General features: G+C 48.0%; 1 protein-coding gene across 1 annotated transcript; it reads left to right on the top strand.

The window, feature by feature from the left end:
- The first annotated feature begins 1258 nt into the window (after positions 1-1258).
- Positions 1259-27573, top strand: LOXL1 (lysyl oxidase like 1). Its single transcript, XM_035131600.2, has 7 exons — positions 1259-2955; positions 17251-17359; positions 20221-20358; positions 21448-21604; positions 23191-23286; positions 23888-24003; positions 27343-27573. The coding sequence occupies exons 1-7, from the start codon at positions 1749-1751 to the stop codon at positions 27347-27349; spliced, it is 1830 nt and encodes a 609-aa protein (XP_034987491.1). The 5' UTR covers positions 1259-1748; the 3' UTR covers positions 27350-27573.

Consider the following 27573-nt stretch of genomic DNA (forward strand, 5'->3'; position numbering starts at 1 on the left):
TGGTGCTGATAACACCAAGGCTATAGAAAACCCAAACTTTTATTTGGCTGGAAAGTAGCCTATTCTACAAGCGTCCTCTCCATCACTCTGCCCACTTCTGCCTCTGGCCCCACTGATCACCAGCATGTGGCTCCTGGAAGTATCTCCATGAAGGAATGTGGCCCTTGGGCTGAAAAAATCTCCTTTCCGGCCTTTGCCAGTGCCTTGAGTGGCGATGGTGGTTTCCTGACAGAAGGAGGAAACTGGCGGTGCAATTCATTTCCTACTCAGACATTAAAGATTCAGCAGCCTCTGTCAGGAAAGGGAAGGTCAGTTGTGAATCTGGGCTCTTAGTAATAATGTTCAGGAACATCTGGGCCAGTGCCAACCCTCCCAGAAGAATATTCTATAAACAAGCCAGCTAGGTCAGCCCCTCAAATTCCCCTCAGGCTACAGCAGCATATTTATTGATGCCGGATTCATTCCTCCACGACGACTGATTTCCATAGTTTCCTCCATCCCCAAGGTACGATCGTCAAATTCAATTCGACGACCAAAACTACACACCTGGTTGCAATATTTCTTCCGTGCACAACTGGGTGGTTTCCATCCTGAGAAGCGTCAAAGCACTACGAATGTGATGCTTTCAAAGCTGGGATAAAATCATAGGCGGAGACTAACCTCGGCCTACAAATAATGCACAGTTTTGAGGGCCCCCTTCACATCCAACAGCATGGGACCCTGTTCCCTGTGATGCAATCCTAAACCCTTGCTGAAACCCCATCCACTTTATTTCCATCTTTCAGGTTGCATGTGCCATTGGTCATCAGGGCAAAAAGGCCAGTGGAAGCTGGAGTCTGTCCAATAATGTCTGAATGGCCACGGGTTCCCCATGCCTGTCTGACACAGCAACAAATTTTCCCTACATAGAAATGCCTCCACCCTTTCCCTTCACCTCCACCCAAGAAAAAACCCTTGAATACAGAGTCAAATAAAGAGCAAAGTTTTCTTGCATGCTGGAAAACCCACGCTCAGCTGTATTTTCTGGGTACCGTATGTTGTGTATAATCCTGAGGGCTTCATTTTGCCCTTCTATCACGGACTGGCAAAACATAAGGACATGTTTAAGTTGCTATGTCTAGTTCTTTGGGGGTGTTTCACTGTTATCCCTGAAGACGGAGTTTGCTCTGAAACACTCGATTGAAGCCATTTGGTCGAGGTGCTTTGAGAGTGGGGGGTGGGGAAACACTGAGAAGCTAACAAAATAAAAGTGGGCGGTTTTTAGGACCCTGCATACCAGACACTCGCAAAAGAGTCCTGAAACTTCCCAGCATTTTTTCAGAGCCCGTTGCTTATCCATTCAGACCAGAAGCAAAGACATCCAGCCAAGAGTAAGCAGGATCAACTGACGTCCCTTGCGATGGGCAAAGCAGCAATGTGAAGACGACGTCCAGGAGCAAGAAATACGCAAGGAACAAAACTTTCCAGGCTCTCCTGAGTTCTCAAGAGACTCGTTCATCTTCCTCTCTCCCTTTCTCTTTCTCCTCCAACAAGCTCAACATGAAGCTTGCGGGAGACCCCCGGAGCACCTTCAAACAAACAGGGAATGGACAGAGTTGAGACCGATTCACCTAAGGAAGAAGAGAAGGCAGCGGAGAAAGAGAAAAGGCGCAAGCTGCTGCCACAGGCCCTCCAGGCTGCTCCTCCACAACTTCCTCCCGTCAAAAACACCCATCAAGGTCATTGATCCCTTTCATCTTGGCATCACCATGGCACCTCTCAGCTTCTGGGACCTGTGGGCTTTGATGGGCTTTGGGGCTGTCCTGCTGGTCCGGGGGCAACACCCACAAGGCAGCAATGCAGACGCCGGTCGATGGAGGCAGATGATCCAGTGGGAGAACAACGGCAGAGTGTACAGCCTCCTGAACTCAGGCTCCGAGTATGTCCCAGCCAGCCACGCAAGGGCAGACAGCAGCGCAAGGGTCATGCTGGCTGACGCTGCCACCAGCCAAAGCAGCAGAAGGGTCCCGGGGAACACCCGGCGGCAGGCTCCCACCTTGCCAGTCCGGGCAGGATCCGATACCATCCGGGGCCAAACACGGCATCCGTTTGGCTTTGGACAGGTCCCTGACAACTGGCGGGATGGGGCCACCGGGGAAGGTCACTCCAACTCTCCACGTCCGTGGTCGCCCACCGTTCGGCAGCGTCAGGTTGGCTCCGCTTCCTCTTCTTCCTCCTTTGCACATTCCTCGTTTGGACAGCTCTACCCGCAGGCCTCTTACCCCCAACCCCAGCCGCCGTTCACCAACCAATATGAGGCCTACGACCCGCAGGCCCCCCGTGCGTATGACGAGAGCTACACCTACTACCGCACAACGGGAACCGGAGGGGGTGCTGTAGCCGCAGCCGCAGCCAGCGCTGGGGTCGTCTACCCTTTCCAGCCCAGGGTGAGATACGAGGAGCATGCCGAGGAGCAGAACCCCTACAGAGCCCAAGGATACTACCCAGTGCAGGAAAGACCCTATGTCCCTGTGCCCCAACAGCCACAGCCCTCGGACGGCTTAGACAGAAGGTACTCGCACAGCCTCTACCATGACACTGGGACTAGCTATGACCAAAGTGTCCAGGACCCTTATGCCCAGAACCAGCAGTCTGCGGGGCAAGGGGTGCCTGTGGCAGACAATTTGCACATCAACTCCGGGTCCCCCGTGAGTGCTGGAACCAGGTATGGAAACGAGCCGTGGGCAGGGCAGTACCCTCCCTTTGGGGAGGTGCCTGCAGAACCCTACGTCCCTCCCCGCAACGTGGAACCTCAGCCACCTTTCCGGCCCTTAGACCCCCATGGGGTGCCTAGGCCTGAGCCCTACCTTCCCATCCGGAACTCTGAGCCTCCCCAACAGATTCCAGACAGCCAAGGTGTTAACCAGGCCCGGGTCAGCGTGGGCAGCGTCTACCGGCCCAATCAGAATGGACGGGGTGAGTCATGGACCCCAGTGATTGGTGGGAGGGGTGCTGGGGAGGAGAGGAAGCAGTGGGTTGTGGGATGATTCCTTTCTGTAGACCTCTAGGGACGAGGCAGTCCAAGAAAGAACCTTCAGCACCTTGTCGTAGCTTGAATCCCTCCTACTCTTCCTAAGGAGACCAGCTAGGAAATCCCTTATCTTCTAGTGAAGTTGCTTGAGCAATGAGCTGCATAGCTACTTGAGCTGCATATAGCTATAGGGTCTAGGAGAAGAGGTTCTACTTCACACTGGGGCATATTTGTGCCATAGCTTCCTGAAAGTGTGAAACAGTTGTGTTGGTGTCCAGGGCCTTGCACGTCTTCCCCTAGGGAGGCTGTGCCATTGCCATTATCTTACTCATTTGCTGGTGGCTCTTGCCAAGTTAACCTAATTGGCTAGTGGCATTGTTTCTGGAAATCTCTTTAGATGACACCAAATTGGGCAAAAACAGGGATGGGAAACTGATGGACCTCCGGATATTGTTGGACTACAAGTTCCATCACCTGTGACAACCAGCCCTGCTGGTTGGAGTAAATGGAAACTGGAGTCCAACAACACCTGGAATGCCGCAGGTTCTCTATCCCTGGGCAAAAGCGACTGATAGCTAATTCCTAATCATTTGTATGGGGTTTGCATAGGGGAGAGTTCCACCTAGAACCGGCACCCCCAAACTTGGCCTTCTAGATGTTTTGGGACTACAACTCCCATCATCCCTAGCTAACAGGACCAGTGGTCAGGGATGATGGGAATTGTAGTCCCAGAACATCTGGGGGCTGAGATTGGGGATGTCTGACCTACAACATCTGCAGACACAAGGAAAACACAGGGTCAGTTTGGGAAACCCGAATATTATGGTTAAGACCAGGGGGAAGAAAACATTGTGTTTTCCAGATGTTTAGGCAACTCCCATCAGCCTCAACTATCGTTGTCAACAGTCACAGATGATGGGGGTTTTAGTCTACAAAATTTGGAGGGCATATTGGCTACCCCTGGTTCGTAGGATCAGAAACAAGCCACAAGTGCAGGCGCACTTTCCCCACTCTCTTCATTTCTGATGTGTGACTTGCAATTTCCTGTTTTGCATTAGCTGCAGTTTTCAGTTTCCAACATCCAAACTGAGAAAACAAATTTGCTATTGCTAGGATTGCTGTTTGTTTATTTCTTTCATAACAATTTCTACATGCGTGGTGGTTATTTTTTTAAAAAAATAAACTCAAAGTGGTTTACAAAGAGAATAAGACAATAACCTGATCAGTATAGCATATATCAGTACATAAAATTATCAGCAACTATTTAAAACATTAAAAAATAAATAAAACAGCAAAAAATAAAAGCAGATTAAAGCATGCATAGGCATTCCACATGTCTGGGTAGGCTTGCCTGAACAAAAAATGTTTTTAGCAGGTGCTGAAAGGTGCATAGCGAAGACGCCTGTCTGATGTTGTGGGGAATGTGCCAGAAATTCAACAGGCATAGCTTTCCCCTGTACTGGATATAGGGAGGGGGGCAGAGAAGCTGCCGTTGTTAATCTAGGCATGCCTGTCATGCAACTGGGCAGGGTTAGGGAACCTCAGGCCTGTGGGACCAAATGAGGCCACCTGAGCTTCTGTTTGACCCTTGGGATGCTCCCCAGGCCACACATCCACACACCTGAGCCACACACCTGAGCCACACCCATCACTTGCCCTGCTTTGCACTTTGCTTGAGCATTTCTGCCTGGCTGGAGCATCTCCTTGAAACTTCGACCATGCTACTTGTTTGCACAGATGGAGGGTAGAGAGGGGTAGGTGAGTGTGAAGAAACTGGACCGCCCTACAAAGGTAAGATTTGCCTGAATTCCTCTGTCCACTTTTGCCTCTGTCCCACCAGAGATGGGGGAGAAATCAGATTCAGTTCACATTTAAAGCCAATTTATCAAATTTGCACTTTTGAGACCTGAAGCACAGCCCTCTTTCAAAAGCAGCAGTGCTCCACATTTTTGGGCTGCGGTTCTGAAGCCAAACGTTTACAAAAATGCATCAGGGTGCATAAAATTGATATATATCGGTGAGAGTCACACACAAAAGACATTGCGTTAGGTAAAATGGCTTGCATTACATTCCTCAGAATGCAAGCAAAAAGTGTGTGGACTGGGGGAAATCTGCACAAAAAGACGGGAGAATTTTCAGGAGGATTTACAGAAGTTGTTGCAGAAATCTAGAGAAGTGCAGATTGGAAAAATGAGAAACAGAGAGAGAGCCAAAATGGACTGCTCCTTCCATTCCTAGTCTCCACCTACCACTGATTTGTGACCCCCCCCCCAAAAAAAAAGTTGCCCAGAAGGGAAGGTGACCCTTGGGTTTAAAAAGCTTCTCCACCCCACTTGTGAAGAACAAAGGAGGCTAACACCCTTAGCACTATCACGCACATAATAATAATAATAATAATAATAATAATAATAATAATAATAACAATAACAATAATAACAACCCACCCTTACTTCTCCCTTTCCTGGCCACAAAGAAGGCAGTTTCTGCACGAGCTGTAGAGGAAAATGAGGGGAAGGTGGGGCTCCAACAACCTGGGAAAGTAGCCCATCTAGGAAAAGGGAAATGCTGATCCTAAACCTCCGCTGCCTTGTGGCTCATCCCAGCTTTTGGGAGAAGAAAAGATGAAGGAGCAAACCCAACACAAATCCAGAGTAGAGTCCCTAAGACGGTTGGTTGGTTGGTTAACTTGTACACCTCCTTCCGGCAACTCCTGCAGCCCAGCTGGTGCCAAACATCTTGCTCTACTTTTCTTTGGACCCCATCAGCCTAATGTTGGAGGCAATATGTCCCTGAATGCCAGTTGCCAGCATGGGCGTAGCCAGGATTTGGGGGGGCAGGGCTTTTGTTGGGGGGGGGGCAGAACAAATGTGATTGGTCAGTTAGTTGAGTATTTCTATGGCTTTACTTGATATGGGGGTGGGCAGCTGCTTTGGCTACGCTGATGGTTGCCAGGAGTCAAAATGGAGATTGTGCTTTTACACTCAGGTCCTGCTTTCAGACTTTCCCCATGGCTTTTGGTTTGCCACTGTGAGAACAGGACGCTTGTCTGGATGGGCCCAGCAGGGCTTTTTCTTATGTCCTGAACTTACGGAACTTTCTTAGCTCTGCAAAGCCAGCACCAATTACTTGTTCTACAGGGGAATGTGCAAAGAACATGTGCCTACAGCCTGAGGCTGTGTCTGAAGATCTGTGGGTTGTGGTAGTGATCTGCCCTTCACCATATTTGCATGTGGTCTATTCATTTCCTCTGCAGTAACTCCATCCTCTGCTTCTTTAAAAGCCAAGAGGGTGATGTTTCTTTGGTTTGTTAAAGATATAGTAGGAAACCAGGGTTGTCCTACAGTGATTATTATCGGTTGGAAGCACAGTAGCTGCAGCTTGCAAATCGACAGGCATTGCATGATGACTTACAGCACAAGTGTATATAGTTTATTCAGAAGTGAGGCCCACTATCTTCCATGGGACTTATTCCCGGGGAAGTGTGCATAGAAGACCATTTTGCAGCTTTAGAGTTTGCATGAATGCATTTGCCCAAAGATGGAAAACTTGTGCCCTTCCAGTTGCTGTTGAACCAAAACTCCCAACAGACCTGGCCAGTTTGACTAATAGTCAGGGATGATGGGAGTTGTAGTCCGGGAACATCTGGAGGCCCACAGGTTCCTCATCCCTGCATTTACCTATGTACCCAGTCAAATTCACCCTTATCTGGAACAAATCCCATGGGATTCAATGGGGCTTACATCTCAGTAGACATGTAGATGATTGCACCATTATCCGCCACCGATGCTTGAGAACAGAGCTGGACTTTGGACACTGACAACTATAGCTAGCAAACTTGAACAAGTACCTTGGAAGGCCCCAGGTTTACCAGAACAGGCTTGTTACGTCTGAACCCGAGAGAATTCCTTTCACAGTGCAACAAGACCATGCCAGAACTATGCTTGAGTAATGGCAGGGCCAGCCTTTGGCTCTCTTTTTCTCTCCCAAGGCCTGGTGCCTCCTGATTAGATAACCCCTAGCACCGGAGTCACAAACTGTCTCTCAGACTGGTGGGAAATCCCAGTGGTCCATGAGGATGCCAAGCTCCGAGCATGTTCCTGAGATTAGACCTCCTCCTCCTTGGAGTGCACTCCACGTTTTGTGCAAGCAAGAGTGAACAAAAGGCTAATTTCATTAGCTTGACCTCATCTGATTTGGGCCTGGCTCCAAGAGCTCTAGAGGCTAAGTGGAGCCATGAGTGTGAATATCCTTGTCAGCTCTCTCTGACATGTGTCAGCTTCTCTAAAATAAAAACAAACTCCTACTTTACTCCCCTTCGTTCCACTGGTACTGCCCTTTGCACTCTCCTCCCTATATTAGCTCACACCAGTTAGGGATGATGCAAACATTTCTCTTCAATCAAGCCCTGTGGAGAATTCAGCTGTTCAGCAAAATTCAGATTACAGGATGTGAAGCCAGGTCTGTCTTTAATGAGTCGCATTCCTGAATGTCCCTGGATTTTTTTTTATTTATTATCAATTAACTGAGTACAGTGGTACCTTGGTTTATGAACTTAATCCATTCCGGAAGTCCGTTCTTAAACCAAAGTGTTCTTAAACCCAGGTGTGCTTTCCCATAGCAGCGGGGGACTCAATTTACAAATGGAACACACTCAACAGGAAGCGGAACATGTTCTGCTTCCAAGGCAAAGTTCACAAACCAAAACACCTACTTCCGGGTTCCCAGCGTTCTTAATCCAAGTTGTTCATAAACTAAGCTGTTCTTAAACCAAGGTGCCACTGAACATCTCATCTCGTCTCAGACATCTCATCACCAAGGTTCTCTGGACATGGAACCATTTGTTTTAAACAGACCAAAAATATAAAACATTGACAGATCACTGCTCAGAAACTCAGCCTTTGTCAAACCAGGGCCGAGCAGAGTTCATTCCATTGCAGGCTGATTCAGGAAGGATTTTCTTATGCCCTGGACTCATGGGACTTTCTTAGCCCTAATAATGCAATGCAAAGAGTCCTAAAACATCAATGCAGAGCTAGAACACAACATACAGCAGAGACGTGCAGCCTGTGGCCCTCCAAAAGTTGCTGGACCACAATTCCCATCATCCCTGACCATTGGCCGTGCTGGCTGGGGCTGATAGGTGGTGCTCAGTCGGTAAAGCATGAGACTCTTAATCTCTGGGTTGAGGGTTCACGTCCCATGTTGGGCAAAAGATTCCTGCATTGCAGTATTTTAGATTAGATCAGGGGTCAGCAAGGTTTATCTTGCCTGGGCCAGATCGGTCCTACGGAGATCCCTCCGTGGGCTGGATTGCGTGCATGCGTGAGTTCGTGCACCCGCGATTTTCACATGATTTCTGGCGCCATGGAAGCAAGTCCCCATGCCGTGCCAGTTTAGCGCAGCGCGCGAGCAGGCAACTCAGTTTGGGGGCCGGTCAAACGATCTCCGCAGGCTGCTTCCAGCCCATGGGCCTTAGGTTGCTGACTCCTGGATTAAATGATGATCCTCAGGGTTTCATCTAATGCTCATACCAATGACAAACTTAGTTGGTCTCTAGGGTGCTACTGGAAGGAATTTTTGTTTTGTCTACGATTCTATGATTCTGTGAACATCTGGAGGGCTACAGATTCTCCATCCCTGCCCTAAAACGACAGCAAGAAGCAGAGATTACTTTGCTAATAGAAATGTGCTTCTTCTTTTTTAAGCCTGGGGTTTTTCTTTTAAAACTTTGTTTAAAGTACGCTCTAGGCAAGTCTTCCTGAGAAGAGTGTTCTACAATCAGGGAGCCAATACTGAAAAGGCCCCAAAGATATGTAACCAAGGTGCCAGGTGAGCCTCCCTGGGGAGGGCATTCCACAAGCAGGGAGCCACCGTGGAAAAGGCCCGTTCTCGTAACGCAACCCTCCAGACCACTCGTGGAGGAGGCACATGAAGAAAGGCCTCACATGATCATCTCAGGGTCTGGGTTGGTTCCTATGGGGAGAGGCAGTCCTTGAGGATTGTGGTCCTGAACCATTCCTCCTGTTCTGAACCTATAGGTACAAACGTCTCTGCCTATCCCTTTTTTCTTTCTTTTTTCCTAACTGTTCATGGCCCTTGGTGAGTGGTGCCTGCTGGAACTGGTGAGGCAGAAGACAGGAAGCCCAACTATAAATGGCACCAGAGCCAATGACATACTGAGTGAATCTCCACCCGCTGTCTCTCCCACTTCCTCATTCATCACTTCTACAGGTGCTGCTACATGCCCTCTGTCTTTGAGCTCTCTGCTCTCCTACTTTAAATGCCTGCCGGGTTCTGAGAGAGGGGTGGGGGTCTGGAAAGCTTTCTAAAGGCATCCATCAGCTGCCACTCCCCTTATGTCCCATCCTCCTCTCCCATTATTTCCCATCTTTCCCCCTCATCTGCCTCTGAGCTGTGACCTCCCTCAAACCCCTGCTGTAAATCTAAACTGTCTTCCTCTTCCTCCTCCCTGGAGGGATCAGGCTGGGAAGGCAGTCTCCATCATTCCTCCTCTGCCCAGTCGCTGACAGATGTACATCAAAGGCAGGCTGAGATTGATGGGGCAGGGCCCTGTGTGCAGTGGTAGGCCAGCCTCCTCTGCTTCCAGTAGGGGTGTGGACCCTACAGCCCTCAGCCTAGTTTCTGGCAGCCTGAATTTTAAGCACTCCGCAGAGACAATAAGGCAAACAGGAGGGAGAGGGCTTTACAATCCTGCAACATTGCAAACCCTGCCCATTTTTTTACTCTGGCACCTCTCACTGCCAGCATGTAGTCTTCAATAGAAGACAGAGAGCGTGCGGGGGGGGAGCATGAGCAGTGCTGGACAGGGGTGGGGAGGGAATAAAGTTTTCCCACCCCCTGTTCATCATGTGCCAGGTCATATCAAAACAAGCCTGGACATCTTGCCAAAGAGTTTAGGAACCATGGAGAAAGCAAACAAACAAACAATGGAACTTTTGAGGCTATGAAAAGAAAAGATTATTAAATACAACCTTACGAAGCAATAGGGGAAATCTGCACATCTTGAAAGGCTTATACGGGAGAGAGCAAACAGGAAGCAAGACCAGGACACAATTGTTTCTCCCCGACAGGGACGGAACTGCAGCAGGAAACTCTTCACTCCACCCAGAAACAACTAGGTCTAGGGCCACCTAGTGGCTAAGCTATATAACAACAGTATCCACATGCTGCTCCTTTCATTTGCAATGGTCCTTCAATCAAACTTGAAAGCACAAGAACCTCAAACCAGCCAGGACATACATTTGATGTTTCTTTCACATTCTCTTGCATGTTGGTAACATTCAATAGCCTGAGAGTCAAAAACATTAATTCAGTGTTTTGCCATGAGAAGCATCATTTTATTTGTTTAATAGGATTTTTTAATATTAAAAAATTGAAAGCATTTTTTAAGAACAATCTCCTCACAAAATACCAAACATAGCATGCAGCAGCAAACCAAATTAAAATCTTCAAATGTCTAAACATCAAATTGGGTAACACGGGGGGGGGGGGGGAACCAACAATCTGGCCAGCACAATTAAAAGCACAATATGGACAGTGGGTTGGCAGACTCAATAGTGGACAGGACTTCTGTGCCTTTAATTGCCCTGCTCTCTTTTGAGTCTGGAAACCTTAAAGAGAAACTAGCAGACCCTTTGTTTAATTTCTAAGCAAAGGGTCTGCTGGTTTCTCTTTAAGGTTTCCAGACTCAAAAAATAGAGCAGGGCAATTAAAGGCACAGAAGTCCTGTCCTCTATTGAGTCTGGCAACCCTAGTGCTAACCTATCAGTAGCCTGCTTAAAATCACTTCATAAAAGTGTAAAAGTGTTGAATTGTACCCATTGAGACTGGTAGAGCAGAAGACAGGGAGCCCACCAGTTGGTGGCACCAGAGCCAATGACAAGCAGAGACAGCTAATTCTAATTTGGTCCATATCCTCCTTCCTACTGAGATCTCGGAGGCCAACACTGAGACCAAAGAGGAGGAAGTTAGCAGGCAGGACAACCCCTGGACAGGCTGTAAGTAAGAAGGCAGGCAGGTAGGCCCTGGCTGAAAGCAAACTGGAGTTGGTGGAGCAGTGTCCCATTTTTTCCTAATGGACCAGCCTCTACTGCATGAAAAATTGTAGATGGCAACTGAGGAAGGAAGCTGTTCAGAGCAGAGATTGCATGGAGAATGTCTACACATGTCCAAAACGTGTGGATGTAGACTGTATACAGTGGTACCTCTGGTTAAGAACTTAATTCGTTCCAGAGGTCCGTTCTTAACCTGAAACTGTTCTTAACCTGAAGCACCACTTTGGCTAATGGGGCCTCCTGCTGCCGCCGCACCGCCAGAGCATGATTTCTGTTCTCATCCTGAAGCAAAGTTCTTCACCTGAGGTACTATTTCTGGGTTAGCGGAGTTTGTAACCTGAAGCATTTGTAACCTGAAGCGTTTGTAACCCGAGGTACCACTCTATAGGTAGATGAGCTTATCAACATGTGGAAATTGTTGTTGTTGTTGTTGTTGTTGTTGTTGTTGTTGTTATTCTCCATCCATCTGGCTGGGTTTCCCCAGCAACTCTGGGCAACTTACAGCACATATAAAACATAGTAAAACATTAAAAACTTCACAATACAGGGCTGCCTTCAGATGTCTTCTAAAAATCAGATAGTTGTTTATTTCCTTGACATCTGAAGGGAGGGCGTCCCACAGGGCGGGTGCCACTACCGAGAAGGCCCTCTGTCTGGTTCTCTGTAACTTCATTTCGCACAGTGGAGCAACAGTCAGAAGACCTTCAGAGGAGGACCTCAGTGTCCGGGCTGAGTGATGGGGGTGGAGATGCTCCTGCAGGTATTCTGGGCAGAGGCCAGAATGGGCTTGATGCTTATCTATCCCTCCAAGAATTAATTATCCCCAGAACTGTCACCTGTGCAGGGCTCTAATCAGTCCATGCATACTTCAAACAAATTCCTAACACCATATAAAAACCAGCACCATTATGGCAATTCAGATCTCAGAGCTAATCTACCGATCAAAGTTGCTGTTGCTGCTTTTTTGTCCTTCTACTGTGATTGCATTTTTCTTTAAAGTTTTTCTCTTCCTTGTGTCCATTAACTGGCCACTGAGGAGCTGTGCTCTCGCAAGGAGCTCTGGATTGACGTAGCAGGTTAGCTCTTGCAAAGCTGATCCTACTTCTGTAAGCCTGCAGGAACAGCTTCCTCGGAAAACAAAAAGAGCAACACCACAAAGCCCACAAGGACAGTGGATCAGATCGAAAGTGAGCTAAAACCTAGACCAGGCCCTGCAATGGTAATCTGCCATTTTAAAAGAAAACACTTGTCTTCTAAATTCAAGTCTGACCCAATGACCAACAGAGGCATTCTGCTTGAAGCTGGCTTCCTTCTCCTCTGCAGCCTCCACATGTCTCTGATTAGATTTATTTTCATTTTATTTCCGTATATGTACGAGGATCACTTAGCAACAGCTTGGCTTCGCATATTTGTCTTGGATTCCCACCGGGATTTTGATTCACCGCGTGGGCGTTGGGGTAATTTTTGCCCCCCCCCTTTTCCCATTTGCAAGTTGGTCTGAATCTCAGACCCTGGGATACTGGCAAGATAACCAGGTCTCTACATTCCTTCCCTGTTCCCCATGCGCTCGCTTAAAGTGGATGGCAATTCCTTGGATTTCTGCTGAGAGGTAACACCAAGGTCCTGACCCAGGGTGCCCTGAAAGCTTCCTTGACAGTTTTCGCAGGAGGGAGAGGGAGAATCTGCGTCTCTTGGATGCTTTTCCATCTGAGTAATTCGTTTCTGGCTTATCAGAAATTCCCCGGGCAGTTCCAATTACCGAACTTCTTCTCCTATAAACAATATTTGCAAAGCACTGCTAACACAGAAGAGCTGTCCATTCCACTTAGGAAGGAGCTGGGCTTAACATGCCCAGATGTTTCCCAGGCTGCATAGGAAACCCAACAGTGCCCAAGCCTCATTAAGTGAGACCAGAGAAACTTGCTTTTAGGGCCCTCTTCCCACCAAAAGCCTCCCCTGTCTCGGAAGGCAAGGAGTATCGGAAACTGCCTTATAAAGATGCACACACACCATAAATTTAAAGCCCATGCATTCTGCTAACGAATCCCAGGGACCGCAGTTTATCCCTCACAAAGCTACAGTTCCCAGCGCCCTTAGCAAACAGCAATCCCCAGGGCTTTGGGGAGGGGGAAGTCATGTGCTTTGAACATATGGTGTGGGCACAGGCCAGAGTCTGACAACTGGTCCATGTAGCATAGTAAGATTTATTCCAATGCAAATCACCCTGTGCAAGTTAGCCTAATTAGTTTAAATTAGCCTAATTTCCAGGAAAATATCTACACATCCTTCCCTCCCACCCCGAAAACCCACATCACTGGTCTTCCTTCTTCCAGATCCACCGACTCTAGTCCATTCCTACCCGCTCCCAGTTTCCCCCCAAAATCAACAGTCGACATTAGAGGAAGCACCGTGATTCAATGGCAGAGCATCTGCTTTGCTTGCAGAAGGTCCCAGGTTCCATTCCTGACAGGCAGGGCTGGGAGAGAGACTTTCCTGAAAGCCCAGAGAGCAGTTCAGACAATACGATGGACCAATGGTCTATGTGTAAGGCAACTTCCTGTGTTCCTATGTGGCTCAACGGAACACCGTGACGGAAACCAGAGTGCACGGAAATGCCGTTTACCTTCCCGCCACTTCTACTTGCAATGGTGTACTTTCAAACTGCTAGATTGGCAGAGTAACCGGAGTTCACCCCGTCATGGGGATTCGAACTGCTGACCTTCTGATCAGCAAGCCCAAGAGGCTCGGTGGTTTAGACCACAGCGCCACCCATGTCTCAGTGCTGAGCAGGATGATTCAGAACTTTTGAGAAACCATTCAGGGACCAAGGCATAACCAGTGGTCCAGAGCTCTGGTTTCCCATTCCTGTAATAACTGGTTGGAAACAGAAGGCAGGAGAAAGCTGGATTCCTTTGCAGCATGCGTGACATCTGGATGCCTTGCATTCTTCCTGGATTGGTACTGGAGCCATCAGTTCCTGTTTTTGCTATGACAGCTTGGTAGCGATCAACCAGGACCCCCAACGTGCTACAGGTGAAAATGTGCTTATGTAACAACCCTGGTCTTGAACGAAGGATCCAAAAACATGCCCTGGCTTGCTATTTCACCCTGCTATAGGCTGTATTCCACCTACTGAATGGTACAATGACATAGCCTTTCTTCCACTAATTTAAAAGCCCAGAGGGTACTCAGTTAAAATGATGTGCCAAACAGTGAAAACAGCACCAACCATGCCCATCGGTTGGGGGATCCCAAAGGTTTTCAGGAGTACTGCTTTGGGGGGAACCTGCAAAAGCAGCCTAACAAGGACTGAGCAGGGGCAGTTGGCAGAAGCGGTTTAGTCATGCTGGCCACATGAACCGGAAAGCTGTCTGTCTCGGCCTGAAAGCGAGATGAGCACTGCAACCCCATAGTCGCCTTTGACTGGACTGAACTGTCCAGGGGTCCTTTATCCTTTTGCTTACCTTTTGTCTACACTGACTGGCAGTGGCTCTCTAGGAGAAATAGGAATGCCCTTGCACATCCACTCCCTTATAAATATATGTTGCTTGTAGTCCGACGCCATCCATTTGTTCTGCAGGTAGATATGGGCACTGTACCCCATCATGTGCAGCCCACTGCTGCATGTGAAGATCTGCAGGGTGGGGCACCAATCCAGGGAAGGGCAACCTTTGCATCGCCCAAGTTGTTGCTGGACTCATCAGCCTTGACCATGGGCTGTGCTGACTGGGATTGATGCAAGCTGGAGTCCAGCAACATCTGGAGAGCCATAGCTTCCTCATCCCTGAGTTATTGCGAATAAGGGGAGAGAGAGAGAGAGAGAGTGTGTGTGTGTGTGTGTGTGTGTGTGTGTGTGTGTGTGTGTGTGATGACAAATCTCTCCCCACCCCCCATCCTCTTAATGCATGTATTAAATCACTGAGTCATAAAGATTCCTTCTCCTAAACACTGACAATCAGCTCAAGGAATTGGGGGAGGGGGAGTCTCACGTTTCACTTTTTAAGAAGGGAATAGCTCAGTTAAAGAAGCCGTTTCCCTTCCCCTCCACAACACCTCCCTTCCCCCCCCCCCAGTCTTCCCTTAACGTGAGAATCCCTTGGGGATTACATCAACAGGAATGACTAAGCAGAGAGGCAGGAAACGAGAGCCAATGTGGTGATGTGATTCCTCCGGGGAGAACAGCCCATGAAACAAGAAAGCATTGTTCTTCTTCACTCTCAGTAAAAAAATGAAATCAGGGGCCAATGGTGCGCCCATTAAAATCTGGATCAGAGGTGAGCAGGCTTTCCCCTTGAACAGTCAGCATTCATTTTCAAGCAGAATCCCCATGGCCCATTAGCGGGTTTCACATTTTACACAGCAAGAGTGCATCAAGAGAGGATATGGGGTGGGGGACAGCCACAATAGAGCTGGCTCGGCCCACACATGGTCATCTAAAGAGGTAGGTGTTGGAGACAAGATCATTACGACCAGAGTTTAAGGCCGTGTGCCCATTGCGCTCCTTACCCTGACTCCAGTATGCTCCCACTGCTAGGGGCAAGTGGAATTAGCCCCAATCCATAGGTATCCCATAGGTTTTTGAGAAATACTCCCGTTTGATGCACTTTCCTATGAAGCAGCTTCCATCTGATTTGAAAGCAGGAGCTGCCGTTAAGTTGAGGTGTGCACATTTCAGGTAGCCGTTGTGCATGCTCAGATGACAGCTTCAGGGAATGGGGAACGGGCATCAGAATGCGACTTGAAACACTGCAAAGCAAAACCTCGCAAACCACTGGTATGAACATAGCCGAGAGTTACCACTGGGATGTCTTCACGCTCATGGCAAAAACCACAGGACCCTCCATTGTGTGCCTCTGAAGGCATTTCCAGGCAATTAATTAATAATTCCAGGCAATATTTCCAGGCAATTAATTAATATGCTCATCGAGCATTCAGTCTAAGGTTAAATGATGTTGCCTATTTAACAAACATTCACTTCAATTTGTTTGCGGGGCAGTCAGATGACATGTCAAAGCAAGTGTTATCCCAGACATTCCAGCGGATTTTCCCCATCACTTTCCTTACAGCAAAAAGCCCAATGCTTTTGGGGGAGTGGGAGAGAGAAAGGGTTTTTTCCTCCAAGAGCATCCAATCAGCTTCAGTTGCATGGCCTGAATTCATGTGATTGAAAATAGCCATGGTCTGGAAGCACTCGTATCAGTAAATCTCCTATGAATATAGGGCTGGGCCAAAATGGCACCCTCAATGTGGTGGCCCCCTTTGCAGTACTGAGACATTGGGTGGGGGGATTTTCAGGGGTAATAACAATATTCAAGGCAGAGAGGGGAAATCTCTCACAAGCTTTTATTACTCCAGTCAGTGAATACGGTAGTAGTCTTCCTACCCCTACCTGCCCAAATTCCCATATTTTGAGGTTGGCATCAGTGGGAGGCATCACTGACACTTCCAATGTCCACGATCTTGCAAGGGGTCCTGCCAACCCCTGGATCCTGCTGGCTGGGCTGCTGCTCTTAACTTGATGTCATTGCCTGTTCGCTTGAGGCTTGTTCACACATTACACCAAACACGGGTCAACACTTTCCATGTGTTTTTGTGGACGTTTAAACAGAAATATAGTAGATCTCACCATACCAGGGAGAAGGCTTTGCCCAGGTGGAATAGGTGGTTTGCTCAACCCACTATGCAGGTGATAAAGTATTTGAGGTCCCCACTTGCCCTTCTTGTGGTTCCTTCTCTTCAAGCCACACATGGGCAGAGAGAGCCCTTGGGACAGAGGACTCCTTCAAAAAGGGGCCTGTCATCTAACAATCCTCTAACCTTAGAGAGAACGGTGACAGTAGGACCCGTGGCCACCCTGAGCTTACAGGGGGCAAAATCACCACTGATGCTCTAGATGGGGCCAGCCTAGCGAAATGAAAACACTTGATTTAATCAACTCCAGAAGAACAGCCAAGTGGTCTTGGACAAGGTACGTTTTTTATTTGCCAACACACACAAAATAAACTAACAGGGTCAGGCTTAGACAGGCAGGCTCTTTAGCTAAAAATGAAAGCTGTCTTCTGCTTTGAAAATCTCTATGGGTCCCCCCACCCCCAAGTCCACCTTTGGCTGGTTGCTCTTGAACCTATATCATCACAGCTAACTAACTCCTGCCTCTCTCGACAGGCCTCCCTGACCTTGTTCCTGACCCAAACTATGTCCAAGCTTCCACCTACGTCCAAAGGGCTCATCTCTACTCCCTGCGTTGCGCTGCTGAAGAGAAATGTCTTGCAAGGTAATGTCCCTTCGTTCGGAACAGTCCTGTCATGGTTGTCTTTATTCCGCACTCCCACCCCACACCCCACCCCGGAAACAACTTTCTGCTGTGTGGTTCATCTGTCTCATTGTTCATAATCAGATCTGCCATTTTAGGTTGCCACAGGAAACATCCTCATGATGCCTGTTTGAGCTTATTTGGGGGGGCCTTCCTGAATGGGCCCACTTTTTCACCACTAATGTAGGAACAAAGGAAACCATCTCATACTGAGTCAGATGTCCCTCTGGCTCAATATAGCCTAGGCTATCTGGCAGTGGCTCTCCATGATTTCAGGCAGGGCTCTCTCCCATCCCTACTTGGAAATGTCAGTTCCTTACATCCACCCTTAACTTTGCTCTGCGTTTCTGGGCACAGGTCTGTGCTTTCCAGATCTATGTTGGACCACTTCTTTTTTTCTTCTTCTTTTCTGTATTTTGCCCCACCACTTTCCCTGCAAAAACCCACTCTTTACAGCTAGACCGGAGAAAACAGCAATCCACAGAAAAGCCAAATTGCTGTTTGCTCCGATTCAGGGGTAAAGAGTGGGTTTTCCTGGGGAAAGCAGTGGGGGGGGGGCAGACATGGACTAGGAACGCACAGAGCTGTCCCTGGAAAGTGTGGGGCAAACCGTAAGTGTGGATAAACCCTAAATGCGGTCATGTCTTAAAACCTACCTGCCTCTAGGCTCTAAGGTAGTGTTAGGATAAATGTGACGATACCTTTAAGGACATTTTCCCTATCTAGTTTAGGCAGGAGGCAAAAGGAGAAAGTAGCTTAAGGAGAGAAGATGTGTTGTACCTGCTTCTTTCATCAGACTATTTCTTACTCAACTCCTCATTAAACAGAGTATATTACAGATAGCAACCAACTCGCTAGGAAACAATGGATCTCTTCTCTCGACACCTGCCCTTGTTTCATCTGTCAGATGTTTGGGGAAATACTATATTGATGAAGCAATGTTTCACGACGGCAATATCATGGCTTCCGGACCACAGATTAGCAAACCAGCAACTAGTCTTTAATGCTTCTCTGAGTGTTTTCGATGGCCAGTCCAAGGCAACTAACTGTCCAGAGGATCACTGAAAAGAAAGAGAAGAGCATTTTGATGGAAGACGCATTCATGCACAGGCACAGCCTGCCAATAAGGTCTGTGCTGTGTGCATAAGTATGGGGAGTTTGCTCCACAGCTGCAGAAGCTGGCACTGAGCTTGAATGACCTTGGCGAAGGGGCCAAGCTCAGTGGTAGAACATCTGCCTTGCTTGCAGAAGAACCCCTGGTACAACCCCTGGTATCTCCAGGTAGGTCTTGAAGGTAACCCAGCTTGAAACCCGGGAGACCCACTGCCCATCTATGTATAAAATACTGAGCTAGGTAGACCAAGGGTCTGACTTAGTATAAAACAGCTGTCTTTGTTCCTAAGCCAGCCTGGGATCAGGGTGTTCAATTTATTCAACAGCATGTCTCCAGCATTACAGAGAAATTTCAAAACATCTTCATGTTGTTGTTTTTTCTCATTTCCTCAATTCCCTCTCTATCACCCTTTCCTTTCCAAAAAGGTAATATTATATGAATCAATTATTCCTTATGGTCATAGAGCAATAAAATTAAACACACATTTAAAATCATACAACTAGATATAACAATTAAAAACTTAATGTAGATAAATATGCATTTTTTAAAAAAGAAGACAACAAAATATATCTCCTAATCTGCACTACAGAATCTTCTTCTTCTTCATCATCATCATCATCTTCATCTTCATCTTCTTCTTCCTCTTCCTCTTCCTCTTCCTCTTCCTCTTCATCTTCTTCTGCTTTCACCTCTTAATGATATGGAAGAAACAATACCAAAACCACAGATCTTCCCAGTTCTTAACAGTGGGAGAATCAACCTCTCTCTTCATTCAATATACAGGTTATAATGCAAAAGGAAATGATATCAATATTAACACTAATTTCAAATTATTTTAACTCTAATCTTAGGAGGTTCCAAGTGCTTACATGGGAGTAAGCATCACTGAGGCCAAAGCGACTCACTCCCAAGTAAATATGCCTGGGATCACAGTCTAGGTTGTGCAATGCTAAGCAAGCCATGCTAATAGGTGTGAAGTACATACATCAGAGGGACGCGGGTGGCGCTGTGGTCTAAACCACAGAGCCCAGGGCTTGCCGATCAGAAGGTCGGCGGTTCGAATCCCTGCAATGGGGTGAGCTCCCATTGTTCAGTCCCAGCTCCTGCCCACCTAGCAGTTTGAAAGCATGTCAAAGTGCAAGTAGATAAATAGGTATTTATAAATAGATATATATAAATAGGTATTCCTCTGGCGGGAAGGTAAACGGCGTTTCCGTGCGCTGCTCTGGTTGGCCAGAAGTGGCTTAATCATGGTGGCCACATGACCCGGAAGCTGTCTGCAGATAAACGCCTGTTCCTTTGGCCTATAGAGCGAGATGAGTGCCGCAACCCCAGAGTCATCTGCAACTGGGTTTAACGGTCAGGGGTACCTTTACCTTTACCTTTACATACATCAGTCCTTCTAACAGCAAACTCATGTGGCGAGTGCCAACAGCAATGGGGCCCACTGAAGAACAATAATTGGGGGGGGGGAATCCTGATTTTTGCAGAAGTACAAAAGCATTTTTTAAAAAATCCAATGAGGACCCCAAAGCAGGGGATGCTATTTTATGGCATGGAAGTAAACACAATCCCCTGCTCAAACTGCAGCTTAAAAGCGCTGGGTGCACTTTGAAAGCTGGCAGTCCTTCTGCATTTGCACTCAGGACTAATCCTTTCCCAGAAATCCTCTTACCTTGTCCTGCCACCTGCTTTCATGTCCTTCCAGCACCGCCTACACCCCTGAAGCAACAGACTACGATGTCCGAGTTCTCTTGCGTTTCCCGCAAAGAGTGAAGAACCAGGGTACAGCAGATTTCCTGCCCAACCGGGCCCGCCACACCTGGGAGTGGCACAGCTGCCACCAGTAAGTAGGGGGTGCTATATTCATGGGGCTCGCTGAATGGGGCTGGGAGAGGACTGGGAGATAAACAGGGTTCCCTGTATAATCCCATAGTTCCAAGGGGTTTAATAACAGTTTTTCATTTATTCATTACACTTTTATCTCACCGGTCCTCCAAGAAGCTCAAGGTAGCATGCATGAATCTCTTTCCTCACCCCACACCACTTCACAACAACCCTTTGAGGACGGCCCAGTGTCACCAGAGTGAGCCCAGTGGGAATTTGAACCCCAGACTTCCAGATCCTAGTCCAACACTCCAAGGCCACCACCCTGAGACCAAGGCAGTGGCGGAGCTTCAAGCTGGGGGGGGGGAGAGCAGGAGGGGGTGTGGCTGGCATGCATCCCGGGTGCGTGGCACTGCCTGCGGGGGCGTGGAGCATGTCCTGGGGGCGTGGCTCTGCCTGCGGGGGCGTGGCACCCAGAACGGGGGGGCAGCCACAATGGCACCCCACTGGGATCGTCCCGCCGGGGGCGGTGCACTCCTCCCGCACCCCTGTTCCTCCGCCAGTGGGCCAAGGTCCCTTCCTTGCTAATTTTACTAATATATTATTATTAACATAATATTTGCATTTTTTGACTCAATAAGCATATTCTGAGTCCAAGTCATCTGCAGATTTTTTTGAGGAGCGGCTTGACAAAATACCTTCAGATGGACAACATTGGTTGACTCACAGGCTCATCTGGCTGGTGGGAAAAGCTGCAGGCAGCATTTTTAAATTCCCCACAATGCCCTGGAGTGGGAAATTTTAGAAGGCAGTCCTCAGAGGGGCGTGTGTCCTACTTTACAGAGTACAATCATCTCAGAGTCCTCGTGTCCTCATCCTGTTTGTCTTGCTGCTCCACATGTTTGAAATTCTTCTATTGAATCATAGAATCATAGAGTTGGCAGGAACCCAAGGGTCATCTAGTCCAGCCCCTCCAATGCAGGAATCTCGGCTAAAGCATCCATGACAGTTGGCCATCCAACCTCTGCTTAAAAACCTCCAAGGAAGGAGAGTCCACAACCTCCCAAGGGAGACTGTTCCACTGTCAAATAGTTCTTACTGTCCTCAGGCATTACCACAGCATGGATGAATTCAGCCACTATGACCTGCTAGATGCGGCTACAGGCAAGAAAGTGGCAGAAGGCCACAAAGCAAGCTTTTGCCTGGAAGACACCACCTGTGACTTCGGGAACTTAAAGCGCTATGCCTGCACATCGCACACCCAGGTGAGGACTGGGAGAGGGAGGTCTTCTGCCTCGGGACAGGTCCTCTGCCAGCTGTTGGTCACGGGCATGCAAGTAGCCAAGGCCTCGTTCTTAAGACTAAAGCAGACATGTTGGAAAGCCCCAGGTTCAAATCCTGGCAGTTTCTCAGGTAGGTCTGAGGGGAAAATCTTGAATAAAAACCTGGCCAGCCACTTCCAGTTAAGGGAAGACCAGGGATGGGGAACAAGATCCTGCCAGGAGCCTGATTCCTAATATTCCCATCCACCACAGGCCACCGGAATGATAGAGTGATGCCATCCAAGTGTCAGTTGCCTGACATTACCATGGCATCTGGTAGAGCATTTCCCGTTGCAAACTGGTTTTTCAAACCACACAGGCAAAAGACACATCGAGCAAAACACTTCCTTTGCCTGCGCAGTTCAAAGTTAAACCCCACCGGCAAAGGAAACAGGACTGGCAATCATTGCCAATCAGTTGATTGATGGATGGATGCCAGCCTTGCTTTCAGCAGGGATCAACCTGGTGAGGTCCTAAGTGAACCCCATCCCTGTTTGGGCTTAATAATAATAATAATAATAATAATAATAATAATAATAATAATGTGATAAAATATCAAACATTAAAAACTTCCCTAATCAGGGCTGCCTTCAGATGATTTCTGAATGTCAGATAGTTGTTTATTTCCTTGATATCTGATGGGAGGGCGTTCACCCAGCGGTGCGGCACCGGAAATCGGTTCTGCGCATATCCAGACATGCACAGAAGCGACTTCCGGTGCCAGGCTGCCCATGTCCGCATGTCTGGACACAGGAAATCACTTCTGTGCATGTCTGGACATGCACAGAAGCGATTTCCGGGGCCCCAGACATGGGCAGAGCGGCACCAGAAATTGGTTCTGCGCACGCCCGGGCATGCGCAGAGGCAATTTCCAGCAGCAATAGGCAAGTGAGCGAGCAGCCAGCCGCCAAGCAAGTAAGGCATTTTACCGAGCGGCGGCTGACTGCTCGGTCGTGGGGGGGGGGGGGCGCTGAGTGGAGGGAGAGGAGCTGCTTTGAAACCCGGGAAATTTACAGGATATCTACAATCTGGGATAGCAGTGGGAAACGGATTAAATAAGGGGGTTTCCCGCGAAAAACAGGAGGGTTGACAGCTATGTCCACAGGGCGGGCACCACTACCAAGAAGGCCCTCTGCCTGGTTCCCTGTAGCTTCACTTCTCACAGTGAGGGAACCGCCAGAAGGCCCTCAGAGCTGGATTTCAGTGTCCGGGCTGAATGGTGGGGGTGGAGACGTTCCTTCAGCTATACTGGGCCGAGGCCATCTAGGGTTTTAAGGGTCAACACCAACACTTTGAATTGTGCTCAGAAATGAACTGGGAGCCAATGAAGGTCTTTCAGAACCAGTGTTATGTGGCCACGGTGGCCGCTCCCAGTCACCAGTCTAGCTGCCGCATTCTAGATTAGTTGCAATTTCCAAGTCACCTTCAAAGGTAGCCCCATGTAGAGCGCATGGCAGTAGTCCAACCAGAGCATGTACCACTCTGGCTTTATATTTGGCGCCAAATTAAAGTTGTGTTTTCTGTGTTAGGGTCTGAGCCCTGGTTGTTATGACACTTACAATGCTGACATCGACTGCCAGTGGATTGATATCACAGATGTTCAGCCTGGGAATTATATCCTAAAGGTAAGTCGTCCTCTTCATTGGTTTTCTAAATCTGTCAGGACTAAACTGAGCTGGTCATAAAATGAAAAGCAATTTCTGTGTTCTGCTGTGCCAGTAATATTTGTGGAATGGATTCTGCCTTTTGGCTGGCATTTTTGATGTTTCATAACCAAAACACTTATCTCCAAATTTGCCAAAGATCAGTTTCCATTCTTAAGGAGGGAAAATTTCACAGACTGGGAGGAAATTTGAACATTTTAAAGTTTCTTTTTTTAGAATTTTATTGAGCAACGAAAACAGGCAATACACACAGAGAAAAGAAAACAAACAACAAAATAATATAAGATAGGCATGAGGAGCTTTTGATAATAAAGCCAAAAGAAAAAAAAACCAGGAGCGAATAAAATGGATACAATTATAACATTATAAATGGGGTATGAAACACAGCGATGTAAGAGGCAGAGGCAGAAAAAAGAAAATCAAAAGTTCTTCCTGGTTACAGACGATGCCAAATAAAATAACATTTCAAAGGGATTTGACTATTCAAACTAATGATGGCTATACTATGTACCCAGTTCTTCATCCTGGAGTCTGACTTGTTCTTTCTGTTTTGTTGCCGCAGGTTCAGGTGAACCCCAAATATATTGTGATGGAGTCAGACTTCACCAACAATGTGGTGAGATGCAATGTTCACTACACCGGCCGCTATGTCGCCACTACAAACTGCAAAATCTCCCAGTAAGAGTTCTGAGAATCATACAGCTGGAAGGGACCACGAGGGTCATCTAGTCCAATCCCCTGCGATGCAGGAATCTTTTGCCCATGACTTGAACCCACAACCCTGAGATTAAGAGTCCAGTGTCAACTGACTGAACAATCCTGGAATTTTAGAGCAGCGGTTCCCAACTAGGGGTCCATGTAACCCACACAGGGGGTCTGTGGCACCATTCACGTAACAAAAGCTACTATAGAGATATCAACATTTTCAAAAGTAGAGAGTCCATGGCTTGGCTTTGGAAAAACAGGAGGGCACAGTACTTAGATAATTGGGAGCCACTGTTTTAGAGACTAGAGGGGATCTTGTATCCCCTCTTTTGCTTCAGTGCAAAAGTCCAATATCTGGAGGTCCACAGCAGTGGTGTAGCATGGGTTGTCAGTGCCTGGGGCAAGGCAAGTATCCTCGGCACTGCCAGCCAATAGGCTGCAATGAAGGGACAGAAGTTTGGCAGGCTACCCTGAGTGACAACCACAGCACCCCATGAGCATCGAGCAGGGCGGAGAGCAGGGCGGGATTGGTCAGGAGCAGGCATCTTTCTAAAGCCCATGCAAAAGGCGCCGTAGCAATCAGACGCTGCCCAAATCTGCTTCTTAGTCTACTTGCGCAAACATTGGGAGATTTTCTGTGTGAAGGGGAGGACACACTATTTTTAATTTGTTTTTACTACTTGACTTGACTTGACATTTTGCACCCCTAAGAATTTTGCGCACAGGGCAACCGCCCCTGTGGCCCCACCCACACTACGCCACTGGTCCACTGCATCCTCATCCCTGAATGGCAGCAACCCTGGCAGACGGCCACCCAGGCTCTTCTTAAGCACCTCCAAAAGCAGGTCTCTTCCACTGTCAGAACAGCTCTCACAGAGTTCCCTGGGAAGAGGAACTGACAGTTAAATCAATCTGAGAATTTTAGTCCTGTGAGAGGAATAGCGGGGAGGTCTCTCAGCACCCTTGAGAAACTACGGTCCCCAGGATTCTCTGGAGGAAGCCATGGCTGCATAAAGTGGCACAATACTGTTTAGAATGTATAGCTCAAATAGGGCCCAATTCACTGTGTCCCTGCAGATGCTCAGAACAAGAGGAGCTAGTGGCAATCAAAGTCCCCACCTCCGATCATTTCACTCATGACCACTAGCTGCAGTTCCCATCTTTTCTTTAGCCTCCTCAGCCCAGCCCAGCCTTTCTGCATGTTTTGGTTCCTGAGGCTGACCAGAGTCAGCTCTTTTATGCTTCTAAAGCCTTTTCATGCTCCTAACCACATTTGCAGGACCGCCAGTATAAACAGGAGCCTTCCCAGAACTACACTGCAATGCTTGTTGATTTTGACAAAGGAACTGAGAGGGGAAAGGAAGAGGAAGGGAGTGTTTTCTCCTAAAATTATGTAGTTGTGTTGCTGCTCTTTAAAAAAAAACTCATAAAAATGCATTCCTAGCTTTGAATTCTCATTAAAAAATGCATTTCTAGTGTTTTGCTCCAACTTGGGTTTTGAATGGAAAAGCAAGCAGACGCCCGTGGTGGAATGGGATTGGAGATGGGGATACAGTGGTGCTCAGAGCAGAGTTCCCTGAGCAGCCACAATCCTGGATTTGCAGGGGTGCCAATTCTGGTTCCCTAAGGAAGGAAGATGAACGGGAGTGGATCCACACGAAACCCTGCTGCAGACTATCTCAAACTGGCTGAGCATTCAAAACTGGACCTTTCTTAGGCTCATTTGGAACACTGACTTCTCTTGTTGATGCTAAGCTGCTTTAAGAATTTAAATCCAGCGTGGCATTGGGAGGGGTGGCACGCCATGCCTTAGACTGTAATCGAGAGGTGTGATGAAGGCATGCACAGATGGGAGCATCTTCATAGCTGCCAAGTCTCCCGTTTTCCCTGGGAAATCCCCGTTTTTCCAGCTGTTCCTAGCTGAAAAAAACGGATTTTTTTGTTTTTCCCCAGTTTATTCTGGCGCGGCGGCCATTTTGGAACTGGGCGGACCATGCTCAGAAGCGACTTTTGATGCTGCTCTGCCCAGTTCCAAAATGGCTGCAGTGCGACTTCTGGCGCGGCGGCCATTTTGGAACTGGGCAAAGCAGCATCAAAAGTCACTTCTGAGCATGCTCCGCCCAGTTCCAAAATGGCGGCAGCGCTACTTCCGGTCTGCTATTTCTGGCCCGGTCCCTTATTTCTCTGACAGCAACTTGGCAGGCATGCATCTGCGCGACACTGTATTCAGCCATGCACCCTCTGCTGAACTGCTGCTAACTATATCAACTCCCCTGAGAGCCAGTGGGTTGTAAGCAATGTAGTGCTAAGTTAAAGTCACTCAGAGGTCTACTTCGTCCCACTGACCAAATGCTTTGCTCCAGTGGAACATTAATGCGCAAGGGGATGCGCATGCAGGTTGCTAGTAGCTTTGTGGCACAATAGCACAATAGCAGCTAGCACAACTGGATTCCTCTGTTGGATTCCTCTGTTGCACAACATTAAAAAAAAACCTCACCATTCCACTCATGCAAGACCCCACTTAATCTCTGTACCATAGGAATATAGTTTTAAAATGCATGAGTGCTAGGACTGGGCAGAGGAGGAATGACAGAGACCACCTCCCCAGCCTGACCCTTCCAGAGAAGAAGACAGTTCCAGATTACAACAGGGGTTTGAGGGAGGTCACAGCTCAGAGGCAGATGAGGGGAAAAGCTGGGAAATAATGGGAGAGGAGGAAGCAGCACTGGGGGGGGTACAGACAGCTGACGGACACAGTGTCTTTAGAAAACATTCCAGAACCCCCCTCTCCCAGAACCCGGCAGGCATTTAAAACAGGAGAGCAGAGAGCTCAGAGGCAGAGGGAACATCTCAGCACCCGTAGTGAAGACGCATAATGGGGAGGGTGGAGACTCACTCGGAGCAACGTCATTACTCCAAGAGGCTGCATTTCTAAGCCTCTCTCTGTGAATATTGAATAAAAAGCATTGGTAAGCCAGATAGGTGGGGTATAAATAAATTATTATCATCATCATTATAATTATCTTTTCCTGGCAACCTACTGTGGGGGTTTGACTCTGATGTCTGCCAATGAGCATCCACAAACATCAAGGAAGTTACCAGTACAAAACTGATGCGCAGTTGCTGTCTGTAGCCTTAGACCAGGCATCCCCAAACTTCGGCCCTCCAGATGTTTTGGACTACAATTCCCATCATCCCTGACCACTGGTCCGGTTAGCTAGGGATGATGGGAGTTGTAGGGCAAAACATCTGGAGGGCCGCAGTTTGGGGATGCCTGCCTTAGACCTTTCTCCTTCACTGTTCCTTTTACAGGTCTTGATTCCAACCAGGATGGTAGATGCCTCACTCTTCCCCTGTCCCCAGACCCTGCAAAATCCAAACATCTCTCAAGCTGGTAGCAGACCGAGAGGAAACGGCTTGACCGCCACCAGCATCTGCGTGAGAGGACAACCGTTTGACTGCTTCGTTTTGAGAACACGATTTAAAGAGTTGTCACTTTAAATACTTTTATAAATACTTTTGTCTTTAATCTCTGTGTCTGTT

The sequence above is a fragment of the Zootoca vivipara genome, chromosome 14 (genome assembly GCF_963506605.1).
Source record: "Zootoca vivipara chromosome 14, rZooViv1.1, whole genome shotgun sequence".
In the NCBI taxonomy this organism is placed as follows: Eukaryota; Metazoa; Chordata; class Lepidosauria; order Squamata; family Lacertidae; genus Zootoca; species Zootoca vivipara.